Genomic DNA, 15,516 nt, shown 5'->3' on the forward strand with positions numbered 1-15,516 from the left:
CTCTTCTGGCTTCTGAGTGCACTTGCATTCATGTGATGCACATAAAACCACACAGATAGACACATACAAGTAAAAACAAGTCTTTTTTAAAAATCTGAAGTATTAGGTCTGGGAAGAAAGCTGAGTTGGTACAAAGCTTGTCTTGCCGGCATGAGGATCTGAGCCTGAGTTTGATCCTTTTTTTTTTTTAAGCCAGACTTGGTGGCATGCACTTATCAGCCCAGTTTGGGGGTTACAGGACCAGACACATCCCTAGGACTCACTGGCCAACCAACCTAGCCTACTTGGGAAGTTCCAGTCCAGTGAGAGACGGTATCTAAAAATGATATGGATGGTGCCAGAGAAATGGCATTCCAAGCAGTCCTTTGGTCTCCACCTGTACACATACTTACAGAAAGGAATTGGGGTTATTGATGAAGATCATTTGTGCTGTGATTTACTCCCAGATGATTAGTTTTCACAAGTCAAAACTGGGATTTGATAAAATCTGAAATATTTGTAGTTACCCAGTTTTGTCTTTACTTCTGTTTATTTTCTTGCTGTGCTAAGCAATGACCTATGGAGAGTTTCCAGATTCTACTGTAATTTGAAACTACCTCATAAAAAATTGCAGACAGAAGTTTCCATCTTGGTTGCTTATTAGAAGTTTAATTTAGCCAAGTATGGTGGTATACTCTTGTCATCCCATCTCTTGGAGGCTGAGGCAGGAGAATTGCCATATGTTCAATGCCAGTCTAGACTGTATAGTGAGAAACATGTTTTAGAAAATGTTTAATTTATCAAATAAGACAATCATTTGATTCTTACTTTTTAAAAAATGTATTGTACAAAACAAGTACTTAACTATTTGAAAACAAGAACAAGTGGATCTTTTAAGCAAATACTGTCTAAAGGGCATTTTATTCAATGCTAAGAACAGAAAGTTAAAGTATATTTATAACAAGACTCATATATTAGAAAATGGCAGCCTGCAGGATCTAATTACTATAGGAATCGAGCAAAAAAAACCAATGTAAGGTAACTTGGAAGCAGTAGTTATATGTAGGCCTCGGAGCAGGAGCACCCAACGTAAGGACTTTCTAACGACTACTTCCAGTCGCGCCTCTCATTGTAATTTAAAACAGCATTTTTGAGTACTAATACCCTTGTAGCACATTCAGAGTAATAGCTATTTGGCAAACATGACTTTAATAAAAAATTCTGATACTACTTCTCCAGCTTTATTTCAAAGAAGGTAGGAGCTTTGTGATAAACTGTAGATACAGCATTAAGTGTTGTCTTAGATTGGCTGAGAGCTGTGAAGCACTTGACACAACTGTAAAATTTTAAGGCGGAAATCAAGAGCCATAAGGTGTCATATATGCAAATGTGACTACAGTATTTAGAATACATTTTTAAAAATTAATTCCTGCAGCATTTAATGCTCTGCCTTTTAAATAATAGTGCTTCCAGAGAACATCGTTGGGCTCTTGAATCTAAGGGATAGTTTTCAGTGGGAGAAAAAAAAAGTGTGTGTATAAAAATAATTAGGTCCAGCTTGCATATGCTCTTTGGTTGATGGGTCAGTCAGAGTCTGAAGGGTTCAGAGGTTAGTTGACTCTGTTAGTCTTCCTGTGAGTTCTAACTCCTTTGGTGCCTTCAATCCTTCCCCAAGTTCTTCCATAGGAGTTCCCAAGCTCCATCCGATGTTTGGGTCTCCGCATTCATTCGAGTCAGCTTCTAGGTGTAGCCTCTCAGAGAACAGGCATGCTAGGCTCCTATGTGCAGGTATAACAGGGTATCGTTAATAGTGTCAGAGATTGGTGTTTGGGGCCATGAATCTTAAAGAGAGCACGGAGAAGCATATGGAAAGGTTTGGAGTGAGAAATTAGGCAATAGTAATCTCAAAAAAAAAAAAAAAAAAAATTAAAAGAAGTCCTGAAATGATGTGGCCACAGAGAAGCACGTGGTAGTCTTGGCTAAGTTTCTGAGTTTGTATAGACGTGTGTACGAAAGTGGTTGTGGGTCAGTTTGTTATTACCACAATCATGACCTTGTCCACATACTGTGCTTTGTGTTTCACCTCTCAGGTCTCATGAGTTACGGTCCAAGATTCTTTCATTGCAGTTGCTTCTGTCCATTCTGCAGAATGCAGGACCTGTTTTCAGGACAAATGAGATGTTTATTAATGCTATCAAGCAGTATCTGTGTGTTGCACTCTCAAAAAACGGAGTCTCATCTGTTCCAGAGGTCTTTGAGCTTTCTCTTTCCATATTTCTTACTTTGTTGTCAAACTTCAAGACACATCTGAAGATGCAAATTGAGGTATGTTCTACATTTAGACATTAAATTTTAAGGTTACTACTGTTTCCTTTGTTTCATGTTTCATGTTACATTAGCAACACATGAAAACTTCCCATAATGTGAAATAATAGGTATGTGTTTTTATGTGCTTCATTTTGTTCATTCATTTAGCTAATGTGTCTATGAAGTACTAGGTGTTGGTTAAGCAATAAGAATGCAAAATGAATGAACAGCCTTTGCATTCAGCAAATTTGTACTAGCTGAAAATACAATCTGATTTTCACAATATAGCTTTACTCCTTTATATATGTTATATAATAATAATTTGTTGTACACTCTGTCTCTACATGTGATGTGTGCGTGCGTGCGTGCGTGCGTGCGTGCGTGTGTGTGTGTGTGTGTGTGTGTGTGTGTATTTTGCTTGTACACAAGTGTTGGGTACTCCTATCCATGTGGAGGCCATAGCAGGACATCAGGTGTTTTTATTCGTCACATTCAGCATATTTCCTTGAGACAGGGTGTCTTATTGGACCAGAAACCTTTTGTTTTCAGCTAAGCTGGCTGGTCAGCCTGCTTCTAGAATCCATGTGTCTCCACCCCAAAATGCTGGGTGTACACACGTACAGCCAAGCCCAGCTTTGTATGTGGTATTGTGATTTGACCTTACATCCCCACACTTTACATATGCAGGACCTCTTACACACAGAGCCATCTTGCCTGAATTTAGCTATCTTAAAAGAACTGTGCAGTGCCATCTTAGGCCTTCAGAGATTTAAAGGACTTTGTAGAGGTGGCTGAAAGATGTATTTTTAAGTTATTTGGTAACATGTAAAAAAGTTAATTTTTGCTTTGCACATTTTTTCCCAAAACATATATTTGTATATATCTTATTCCCAAGGTCTTCTCCCGAGATGTTTAAAGTAGAACACTCTTGGTTCTCAAATATTTTTAGAAACTTAAAGCTAAATTAGTCTCTATTCTGACTGTGTCTGCCTGCATAAGGAACTGTCGTATCAGTTTCTTAGTTAGATCTTTTTCTTCCTTTTGGGAAACTTCAATGTTGAAAAGGAACATTTTGTGTTTTTATGATTTGGTAGATTCTTTTCCCAACTCCTTGAAATATTGCTTTCATTACAATGTAAATTTAGAAATTTCTATTTGTCTGTTGGTCAGTATTCACCTTCATATTATATTTGATATGTTATAGAGTCTTTTAAAAACATTTGTGTGTGTGTGCATGTGGAAGCCAGAGGTTGATGTCGGTTGTCTTCTTCAGTTGTTCCCTGTCTTATATTTTTGAGACAAGCTCTCTCACTGAACCTGGAACTTACTTGTTCAGTTAGATGAGCTGGCCAGAAAGCCCCAGGACTGAAGTCACCAAGTCTAGCTTTTTATCTGATGTGGAAGATCTGAATTTGGGTTCTTACCCACTAGGCTATATCCCCAGCTTCTGCATATTTTATTTTTTGTTAATTTCATACTACCAGAAGATGAATAATTAGCTCAGTAGACATTCCTTTTCCCTACCCTTGACATGGTTAAAATAATGGCATTATCTGTATAAATTGCTCTTCTATATTTTCTATCAAATTTTATTTCAATATTTTTATGGGAACGAAACAGTAAGGACTTTAAATTTTAAGTTTTAAGTTTAAAAGTTGGTACAAATTGTCTATATTTGTTATATCTGTGAAATAATTCCAGGCATTTAATTAGTTGTAAATTTTTTATAGTTTTTCCCTGTTGTCTTCAGAAACTACAAATAAAATAGTTTCATTCAAAATTTGGGATTTTTATTACTGTAATAATCAGACACCTTTCATTTGATGATAGATACTTCTCTTAAGATTAGATAATATGGGGAAATTTTGAATACTGAGAGCTCATAGGGACTCTTTGAATGAGCCATGTGATATATAAATTCTTTAAATTCTTACAGAGCTAAGATTATAAAATTAAGCTTCAGTTGCAATTTTTTTACAAAAATGAATTTTAAAAGAAAATACTCTTTAGAAATTTCCTGTTGCCTCCTAAATGGTAGGTTTTAATTATAAATTTTTTACTGTATTGTAGTTTATAATAGAAATTATTAAAATCCTGGCTTGGGGCTTCTATCAGCCTTTGGTTATTGAGTTCCTGGATGAAACACACACACATTGATAGCTTTTATATTTACAATATGCCTTAAGCAGCCCAATAGCTGGGCAGCTGCCTATTATCCATGCTGTTAGAATCTACTTTCCTATTGATAACTCAAGGTTATTACTTACTATGTTTCATCTGTGCTGTTCTTAGCTTCAGTTGGGCAGCCCTCAGAGCTACGTTTTATGGCTCAGCTAACCCATTGAGGCTTCTCCTTTCCCTCCCCTACACTTTCCTCTTCTGCTCTAACCCTAACCCCACAAAAACCTAACCCCTCCTATGTTTGTTCTGCCCAGCTACTCACTGTTGGTATCTTTGTTTACCAATCAAAATTAACTTGGGGGTGGGGGGAGGCTACATGTGGACTCCAGGTATTGGGGGCACACTTAGCACTAGAATAAGTAGTAAAGGACAAACCCCCAGGGGGCATTATGTAGTTTATGTAACTTTCAGAGAACATACCCTATATGAAGATTGTAAGCTTATACCAGAGCTATTTGTACATTTTGTGTTCTAATTGCTTAAAAAATACATAGTTTTGATTTTCTAAAAAACCAAAAAAAAAAAAAAAAAAAAAAATAAGCCCCCTTTTAGGCATAGGGTATTACAGTAATAGAATTGCTTGTTTGAATTTTGTAAACTATAGATAGTGATAGTTTTTCATACCTCTACAAATCTGGGTTATTTTTATAAATCAGTATTTCAAACCTTGATTCACAACACCATCAGTGTCTTTCTAGGCAGACCTAGAAAGGAGAATTTTGTCCATTAAGCAATTGTAAGCAGGTAATTTATATATAAATGTTTAGCTAAATCTTGTGTACATTTAAGAAATAATACTTAGAAAGCGAAGGAAAGATATGTGCTTTTCATTCATTTTGTACCGTGTCTCCTAGATCTTTTTAGACCTTTAAATCATATTGGAAAATACACCTGTATCCCTATGTGTCACTGATTTTCTTGTAGCACTTGTTTTCATATGCTAACTTATCAAAACTTAAGTTTACAAAGATGAGGGTGTCTTTGGAAGGAATATATCATGTGTGTTTGTGTGTGTGTGTGTGTGTGTGTGTGTGTGTGTGTGTGTATAGTATAAATGAAACCAAACAATTTCCTTAGATTAAACAGCATTTGTCTTTGCCACATTTGTATCCCTGTGCATTCTGGGAAGATTTGATACAGTGTTTGGGAACTGTGGTCATGGCCATAGATATTTATTAGATGCTTACATATAAGACATGTGTTGTGTAGACAACGCTTATTGAGAAAGCTCTGGTTCATATCTTTATAGTGCTTAATGTCCACAAAAAAAAAAATAGGAATAATTGTTTTGAGTTCTTTAAAAGAAGAACACATTATGGGGCTGGCTAACTCTTGGGAAAGAGAAAGATGTCACTTTTATTGTAAATGTTATTGTTTCTGGATTCACAGAACATAGTACACATGCTGATATGTTTTGATTTTAGCTGGTCTTAGGTCATAGTCAGTTTCCAAAATGATTGAAATTTTAGTATTAGCTTTCAGGTGGAAATTTTCTTCATTAGATCAATGTTGCTTGATAATATTCAGCATATAGAATAGTGAGAAAAAGTGTCTTGAATAAGGATTTTTTTATTTTTATGAGTAATTAGAAAAATATAAAAGCACATATAAACGTTAGATCTTTTTTAGAGCAATATTGAAATCTAGGAGCATTTAGAACTGCTTTGTACCAGTGTCAAATGATAACAGATGAATAAGAAACAGGTATGTTAGTTTATACTTATATGTAAGAAATTATCACCCAGAAGAACTCCATATCTTTGTACATTTCATTTGTCAAGGCTCTCCAGTGGCCGAGAAAGCTGGTGTTGAGAGACAGAACTAAAAGTCCAATGCCAAAGGAGCCTAGGTCCTCCCCTCTACTCTAGATCTCTGGCTATTTGAAGGGCAGTCCATTCTATATTAAATAGTAGTTTAAAGAGATGTTTCCTCTGTCACAGGTATTCTTTAAAGAAATTTTCCTGTACATTTTGGAAACATCTACAAGCTCATTTGACCATAAGTGGATGGTTATTCAGACACTGACAAGGATCTGTGCAGGTATTTGGAATTAATGTTTATTATTTCCTGCAGTGAAATGTGCTCGTAGTCTAAGATTATTCTCTTATCACAGATGCTCAGAGTGTGGTGGATATTTATGTAAATTATGACTGTGACCTGAATGCAGCAAATATATTTGAAAGACTAGTAAATGACCTGTCAAAGATTGCCCAAGGAAGGGGCAGTCAAGAACTTGGTATGAGTAATGTTCAGGTAAGAGTTGTTTTGGGTTTTTTTTTTTTTTTTTTTAAATATTTCCAACGATGAGATGTGCATGTTCTTAAATGATCTTTATTCTATTTCTGAATTATTATAGGAATTGAGCCTGCGGAAAAAAGGGTTAGAATGTTTAGTTTCAATTTTGAAGTGTATGGTTGAGTGGAGTAAGGATCAGTATGTGAATCCCAACTCTCAAACTACCCTTGGTAAGATAATATTTTTAGTTGAATTCTACACTATTTTAAGTCAGTGATATGTTAGAAGATATATAAAGATGTCATTAAAGTAGTCTTGTATTTATTTACATAACATAAAATGTCTTTGTAAGCATTAAAATTAGTTTCAACTTACATTTATTTCTTTATTTTTAATTTCATTTGTCTTGCAGTAGTTTAATAAAAGGGGAAATACTGGAATTTAAAGAAAAACAGTACTGCCTTCAAATTGGCCTCAAGAATCACATTATACTTCTAAAATACAGTGAGAGGAAAGAACTAATATTCATTAATTTTGCCAAAATCTGAAAAAATGTTCAATTTGCAATTTTTCCAAGTTAATAAAATAATTGTCTCTGATACTTTGTTTTGCCTGATTGCTCACAGGAAATGTTGACTTTATATCAGAAACAAAATTGAAACCAGACACAGTCCTTGTACTCTGTGGGCTTCATTTTTCTTTCATACAAATTACTAAAGAAAGCACATAAGCCTAGTTTTCCAAAGATTCTTTTTACTCCACAATTAAAGCCCACATTAGAAGTATCTCTTCCCATTGCTGAGATGCCTAGACCAAGAAAGACAGGAAGGAATTTTGATTTAAAGACATTTTCCTTATTTTTTTCATTATAGACATGTAGAAATGCAATTTAAAAGATGCATTTAATTTCTTTCGGAAAGAACAACTCCCAGGAAATAATAGTCTTCATTTGGAAGTCTGGTTCTGGACATTTTCAGAGACATATTTGAGAGTTCGCTGCAGTTCTCTATGATGTTATGCTAGTAAGAGATAATGTTGGGGCACGATTTGGATTTTAAACAGGTGTTAGCACATGTGTAAAGGCTCTTTGAATTGTCAAGTTAAAATTACTTTTGTTTCTTCTACAGTATTTAATGTAAGTTGCATTGATTGTACACTTTCTACTTGTGTTAGTGTGTTGAAATCAGGTATGTCAGTTATGGAGGTCTATCAATCAGCTTTTGTTTTATTGCTCTGAGTATCACAGAACCTTGGTATTCTGAAAAAAACTTGCAAGTACTAGAAGAAGTGAGTCAGGCTTTAAGCAGAAGCAAGAGGGTAGTGGACTTGATTATTGCTGGTTTAACAGCTTTAATTACATTACTTGCTAACACCACTGCTTCTGCAATTGCTTTGACACAAGAAGTTAAGACAACTACTTTTGTTTATCATTTAGCAAAAAAAATGTTACTAATGTGTTAAATATACAAGAGGATTTAGATAAGCATTTGGAACAATGGATTGATACTCTTTATCCTATTCAAATTATTAGAAGGAGGTTCAGAGTTTAAGAGTAAGGAGCCATCTCGAGTGTCATGCCAAATACCATTGGATTCATGTTAGTTCTAAAATTTACAGTGGTAGTCTTTACAATTAGAAAAAAGTTTAAAGACACTTGCAGTGTATTTGGCATAATTCTGACACCTCTCTGGATGTTTTAACTTTGCATAGTGAGCTTATGAATTTAAAGAATGCTGCTCTGCTGAGTGTTGATATGGTATATACTGCTGATAAAATTACCCATGGCCTGAGGTCAGTATTTCCATTTTGGTCAAGCTTCAAGAATGGCATATATAACTTGATCATGCTAGCCCTTTTTGTCCTGGGAATACTTTTATTCCTGCCAACTGTGTTAAAGCTTGTCTTTAACAACACCAACATGTTGGCAGCCAAAGTACATGGCTTGAACCTGAAAATGGACCCCCAGACAGAGTTATTAAATTAACAGCCTGGCAAGCCAAGGACGGGTAAGATTCTGTACAGAGCCTTACCAACCTAAGACATAAATGCATTGCTTTTGATAGTGCAAATTCCATGACGGGTAAGGAAGGCATTCTTGTTAGAATGACCTAAGACATACTCAGTCTTGTTTATGTTGTTTCATGTCAGGAATCTGACATGGGCTAAGGACAAGGAAATGAGCTGTTTGGAAGGAATCTGACATTGGCCAAGGACAAGGCTTCAGGCGGGAATCTGACATTAGGCTAGAACAAAGAAGTAATTTTATGCAGGAATCTAAATATTAGACTAGAACAAAGAAGTAATTTCAGACAGGAATCTAAATTTTAGGCTAGAACAAGGAAATATGCTTCAGACATGGAAATGACTTTGGGCTAAGACAGGGAATTAGGCTCAGATATTTTGGTCATCCTGATAAGCCCTTAGAAATAGTGATCAGGGGAGTGATCACAGAACTTTGTTGATTGCCTTGCTTGTTCTTTGACTATTTGTGTTTATTGTCTTGCTTGTTCCTTGACTATTTGCATCTATTGTATTGCTAGTCCCTCAACCTAGAACTGACCTTAATACTTGCATGTAATTAAAATGGTATAAAAGCGAAAAGGAGGAGGGGGGGTCGAATAGGGGTTTTCTAGGGATGAGAAATGGGGAAAGGGAATGGCATCTGAAATGTAAATAAATAAAATATCCAATTAACAAAAGGGGGAAAAATAAGAAAGTACATAGCTGCTTAAAAAGAAATGTTTTTATTAGGAAACTTTGTTTATAGTGATAATTGGCTTTAAAACATACCAAGTCTGTCCCCGGGCATTAGTAATATCTATCTTTTTTTTTTTTTAATTTTATTGGATATTTTATTCATTTACATTTCATATGTTATCCTTTTTCTCCATCCCTCCCATAAACCCCATCCCTCTTCTATTTTTGCTTTTATAACATTTTAATTACATGCAAATATTAAGTATTTTAATTACATGGCAGTACTAATTATTAGTTTAGTTATCCTAGCAATATAATACTATATATAGTAATAATAGAATAATATGTATAATATATGATCTCTTTTATAGTGACATTTTTTTCTTACAGGTCAGGAAAAACCCTCAGAGCAAGAGATAAGTGAAATCAAACACCCTGAGACTATAAACAGATATGGAAGTTTAAACTCCTTAGAATCCACATCATCATCAGGAATTGGCAGCTACAGTACACAGATGTCTGGCACTGATAACCCAGAACAATTTGAGGTCCTAAAGCAGCAAAAAGAAATAATAGAACAAGGAATTGATTTGTAAGTATTGGATTTGTTTAAAAAAAAAATTTACAGAATATCCCTCAGCCACATGTGTGCTAACTCTGCCTCTGGTCTCCCCACATTTCTCATTGTTTGTCATTCTTTATTCTCTTGGATCTAAAAATTGAATAGCTCTATATTTAGTTCTCCCCATCATTGAAAGAGTTCCTAAGCAGATCCATAAGATGTCCAGCCTACAGTTTCCTCAAATCCTTCTGTAACTCCCCTTTTGTGTAACATTTGTCTGTGAGGAAATTTTATAAAAAACTTTTGTCTAAGAAGGTATAAAAAGACTAAGAGAATAAATAAAGTGTGTATTTTGGGATTCTGCCATCCACAATGTGTGTGTGTGTGTGTGTGTGTGTGTGTGTGTGTGTGTGTGTGTGTGTGTAGTGTGAGTGTGTGTAAGGAGCAGTAAGCATGTTTTTAGGAAGGAAAGAGACTAATGAAAGGGGGAACAAGGCAGAAAGTAAGGCCATGAGTAGGAGCCAAGTACAAATTCTTTGTGTATGAGTGTGTGCACATGTGCATATGCAGGTGAAATGCTCTAATGAACCTCTGAATAGCAACAGACATACCAACATAGAAGGAGGAATAGCATGGGGCTTCACCCATAGATAAAGAACTACAGGCAGTATGAGTGTGTGCACATGTGCATATGCATGTGAAATGCTCTAATGAACCTCTGAGTAGCAACAGACATACCAACATAGAAGGAGGAATAGCATGGGGCTTCACCCATAGATAAAGAACTACAGGCAGTATGAGTGTGTGCACATGTGCATATGCATGTGAAATGCTCTAATGAGCCTCTGAGTAGCAACAGACATACCAACATAGAAGGAGGAATAGCATGGGGCTTCACCCATAGATAAAGAACTACAGGCAGTATGAGTGTGTGCACATGTGCATATGCATGTGAAATGCTCTAATGAGCCTCTGAGTAGCAACAGACATACCAACATAGAAGGAGGAATAGCATGGGGCTTCACCCATAGATAAAGAACTACAGGCAACAAAGAATGCTGAAAGTAGAAGAAATAATTCTTTCTCCCTGGAGATGAGTCCCCTAAATGGTTATCCAATACCACCAAGTGGTCAGCCCTGAAATCATATACATAAAAGTAACCTAGTGGACTGAGGAGCTTATACATATGTATGTACAGTGTATGTACATATGTCTGCATGTGTCACATCTTTTATAAGCTGTTTTACAAAATTTAGCAAGAAAATTGATTTTATAATTAGAGTCTGGGAGGCTACTTCCAGGTTGGGATAGGAAATGTATTAACAAATAAAAAATAAAATTCCTCACAAAAACGAAACGTGTAATTAAACTTGAGGAAACAGAAATCTAAAAGGAGTAATACTGAAATTAGGAATTTTTGAATTTCACATTTTTGTCACATGATTTATGAAATCAGATGCAAATAAAACATTCCAAAACTGGACATCTTCTGTTCATCAAAAGCATGTGATATACAACACACATACACACACACACACACACACACACACACACACTCACTCACTCACTGACGATGGAGCAGAGTCCCAAAAGCCACACTTTATTTTTCTCTTAGCCTTTTATACTTCTTAGATAAAAGTTGTTTATAAAATTACCTCATAGATAAATGTTACACAAAAGAGGAGTTAGAGAAGGAGTTGATAGTAATTTCAAAGCAGTGTTTTCATTCAGTGAGGTCATTATAAGTTCAGAGCAGCAGTTTCACAAGTCCTTGCTTTATCATGATGCATACCTGTGGCCTCATCCTTGGACGTGACCTCGATTAATCTTTTTTTTTTTTTCTTGATCACCAATCTACCCTAAGCCTATTTTTCTTCTTAGTGCAATTTATGAAAGCTCATTGTATTTCTTATTATGTAGTATTTACTTAGTATTCTGTGAGGAGGGAGCACATTCTATTCTTGATTCTAACTTTATTACACCTTTCTGGCAAAACAAAACCATCTATTTAAACTTTGTTCTTAAAATCATTTGAATCAAATCAGGAATGCTATAAAGTAATTCATCTAAACAGCACTAAGTCATGGAAGTACATCTTTGTGTTAATCTGCAGGAAATTTGCCCAATAGGCTATAATAGGGTAGGCTGATGCCCAAGAATTATTACGCTATGTAATGGTGGTAGGATAGGAATATCAGCTGTAAGAAGCTATCCTGGGACAAAGTCTCTGGGGCTGTCTCTTTCCAGAGTGCACCTGTTGCAGGCATGTAAAACAATGGGCCTTCTCCAGGAAACTCACTCACTTGTCATAGCCTTTTCTAGATGGCTTCTGTGGAGTTTCAGAGTTTGCAATCCTACAGTTAGCTCTTTGGTTTAATGTTAAATCAGTAAAGTGCTTGCTTTGCATGCATGAAGACCTGAGCTCAATTCCCCAGAAACCACTAGAGGATTGTGTGCAGGGGGGGGGGGGGAGAGAAAGAGAAAAGAGAGAGAGATTTATTTTTAAAAGCTAGGCGTGGTGGGTAAACTCGGCACATGAAGGGCTGAAACAGAAGTTAGCTATTAGGTCTCTTCCATTACAGCCTCATAGGTACATGAACAAAGTTGGTGAGGAAAATTCTTTAATATCATGGTTAATTAACCTGTTTTATAAGGTGAAACATGATTGTTTAGTTTGCTGGACCGTATCAGAACTTTTGCCCCAGAAGAAAGATAAAATCAAAGAAATGATCTTTTCTATATTTAGATGGATAGAAGTTTGTTTTGGCACATAGAAGTGTAACTATGTAGTCGATTGTTGCATTAGTCTCCTGCAAAACAAGTAAACAGGTAGTAGGTTTAGATGAGAAGTAAATTGTTAGGTCTTACTAGCAGACTTTAGTAGCAGCAGATACCTCTGCCTGTGTGCCAGCTGTAATGTCCAGTGGAGGTGGACAGTATGGATAAACCTGAGGAAGTCCAGGTTCTGCTTGTTGAAGTCACAACCAGACATCAGCATCTAATTGACATCTAAAAGAGTAACAATATTAATCCCACTTTTATATCAATAAGAAACACACCAGTGAAAACCCTAAATTTGTACAAAATAAATTCTGTACCAATATAAGAGATTATAACTTCAACTTTGTAACAATTGTTAGAAGCCACACTTTGTGCTTCCCATATCTTCAGTTAATTCAGTCATTCTGGATTTCTGATGAGGTTGAAGACTTATAGTCTCACAGCCAACCCAGGCTATTTACTTTGAGAGGATGGTTTTCGGATGCTATTCATTCTGAAGACAGGACACAAGCCAGGTTCAGAACTAAGTCTTTTAGTTGAGAGAGATGGCAGAGGTTCTATTTAGTTAACAAAAATGATGGACTGGGTATTAGGCCTATCTTGTACTTTAACAATTACAACATGGTAATATAGTTTGTGTTCAATTTATATCTGAGAGAAAAGAGTCTTTTAATTGGACAGAAAGGGGGAGGTGTTGTGGATAGCCCCATACTCGTGTTTTGATGGTAGTTCCACTCTCCTGGGAGGGGCTGCAGCGGAGGAGTGAATCAGTACTCTTGTGAACCTTCTGTTCAATTGAATTTGTAAAATAAAGGCTAGAGACAGTGATTGAGCAGTAGGAAAAGTGGAGAAAAAGGCTTAGGGGAGGAGTCGGAAGAGGAAGTCAATGGGAGAGAGAGGCGATGGAGGAGGAGCCGGAGGTGGAAGGACAACCAACAGAGGAGAAGAACGTGGCCTGGAAAAATCCCAAGTTGTAAGGCATCTCATAGCTGGGAAATAGAGTAGTGCAATGGTAAATCTGCCCAATCTAGGCCTCCAGTTTATATCCATAAATATTGAGTTGTGTTTTTCTTGACCGGACTTCTTTGGGTTGGAGATTTATCACAACATAGCTATTTTAATCTTTATGTACAAGTTTTTATACTAGTCAACATCTTACTGTTTTTTGATACCATATAACATAATAACACAAGTAAAGATACCATCTCATGAGAATTTGAGGCTTGAGGGTAGTAATTAAACAAATGTCTATTCCTTCTTTGAAAAGTTCCAATGACAAGCCAAAGTTCTGGTTTTGCCAGAGCTCACTGTGGAGGAAGAGTACATTTGTAAGGTTCACAGAGCATAGGTGAGGATTTCCTGACAAGAGTGTACTAAGAGCAGTCTCTCTAGGAAGTCAACCTAGTATTTATTGATGAAGGCTTTCCCATAAATGCACAGGTGAAGCCACTTTTCCTGAACCTTAAATTTTAATTGATTTGATGTGTATGAATGTGTTTTGTCTATGTGTATGTTTATATACCACATACATTCTTGGTGCTCACAGAAGCCAGGAGATGGTGGCAGATTCCCTAGAACTGATGGTAGAGAAATGGCTTTGTTCCTGGAAAGATGACTTTACTAGCAACCTGAAAGATGGATTAGAATATGGGCAGAATGAGATGTGAAGAAGGAGTTGAAAGAGTTTATGGCCCCATGGAGAGAGTAACAATACCAACCAACCAGCGCTTCTGGGGTCTAAACCACCAGCCTGGGAGCACATAGGGAGGGACCCATGGCCCCAGCTGTATACATAGGGGAGGATGACATTGTCAGGCATAGGTGGGTGAGGAAGTCCTTGGTCCAGTGAAGGCTGGATGCCCCAGTGTGGGAGAATTTGAGGGTGGGGAGGTGGGAGTGGGTGGGTAGGGGCATATCCTCATAGAAGCAGGAGGAGGGGAGATGGGATAGGGGTTTCCTGGGTGGGGGTAGGGACGAGGAAAGGGGATTACATCTGAAAAGCAAATAAAGATCAAATTTTAAAAAACATAGAGAAAAAAAAAGAACTATCCCAGTTGTCAAGGAAATTGGTGATGAGTCACCGAAATAATATAAAAGTAGGAAATAGATGATTTTTAAGGGATCAAATAACATTTGAATTGGCTCTTAGGAGCCAATTAAGGAGAGAGTTCCCCTATGAGAAGATGCTGGAAAGGCATTCAGAATAGTCTCCAAGCACATTAAGTTTAGAGAATTCAGCAGCATATATATAGAAACAGATGAGAGGAAGGGATAAGTTGGAACTATACTGAGAAATGCTTTATGTGCTAGTCTAATCTGTTTAGGTAACTGTACCAAAGTACAGTACTCAGATCCTTTCTTTCACCATCTCTTCTGCAGCACTGTCTAATCCTCTAGCTGGCCACTGTGGGTAGGAACTGGAAAGCTCAGCATGCTGTAGGAAACACCTGTAGAATGATAGACTTACATTTGAGACTCCTTTCTAAGAAAAAAATAAACCTCGTGCCATGTAATAATTTTGTGTATGCATATGTTAGTTCTTGTTTTCTATATACTATTAAGAAAGAAATTTACTGTACTGCAAAATCTTCTCAGGGAGTATGAGTATTTTTCTCTTTTTAATCTTTCTATTTAACTTCATCTAGATTTAATAAGAAACCAAAGAGAGGAATACAGTACCTCCAAGAGCAAGGGATGCTTGGCACCACACCGGAAGATATAGCTCAGTTCTTACATCAAGAAGAAAGATTAGACTCTGTAAGAATACTGTCTC

At 36.5% G+C, this 15,516-nt stretch overlaps 1 protein-coding gene across 1 annotated transcript in view; it reads left to right on the plus strand.

The window, feature by feature from the left end:
* Arfgef1 (ARF guanine nucleotide exchange factor 1) overlaps positions 1-15,516 on the plus strand; it is a 113,876-nt gene that overhangs the window by 43,500 nt on the left and 54,860 nt on the right. Inside the window, exons 10-15 of the mRNA XM_076924372.1 lie at positions 2,070-2,304; positions 6,408-6,507; positions 6,581-6,720; positions 6,824-6,932; positions 9,790-9,991; positions 15,389-15,500. Coding sequence (XP_076780487.1) covers positions 2,070-2,304; positions 6,408-6,507; positions 6,581-6,720; positions 6,824-6,932; positions 9,790-9,991; positions 15,389-15,500 — 898 coding nt within the window. The remainder of the gene's footprint in view (positions 1-2,069; positions 2,305-6,407; positions 6,508-6,580; positions 6,721-6,823; positions 6,933-9,789; positions 9,992-15,388; positions 15,501-15,516) is intronic.

Source organism: Arvicanthis niloticus, chromosome 25 (assembly GCF_011762505.2).
Source record: "Arvicanthis niloticus isolate mArvNil1 chromosome 25, mArvNil1.pat.X, whole genome shotgun sequence".
Lineage (NCBI taxonomy): Eukaryota > Metazoa > Chordata > Mammalia > Rodentia > Muridae > Arvicanthis > Arvicanthis niloticus.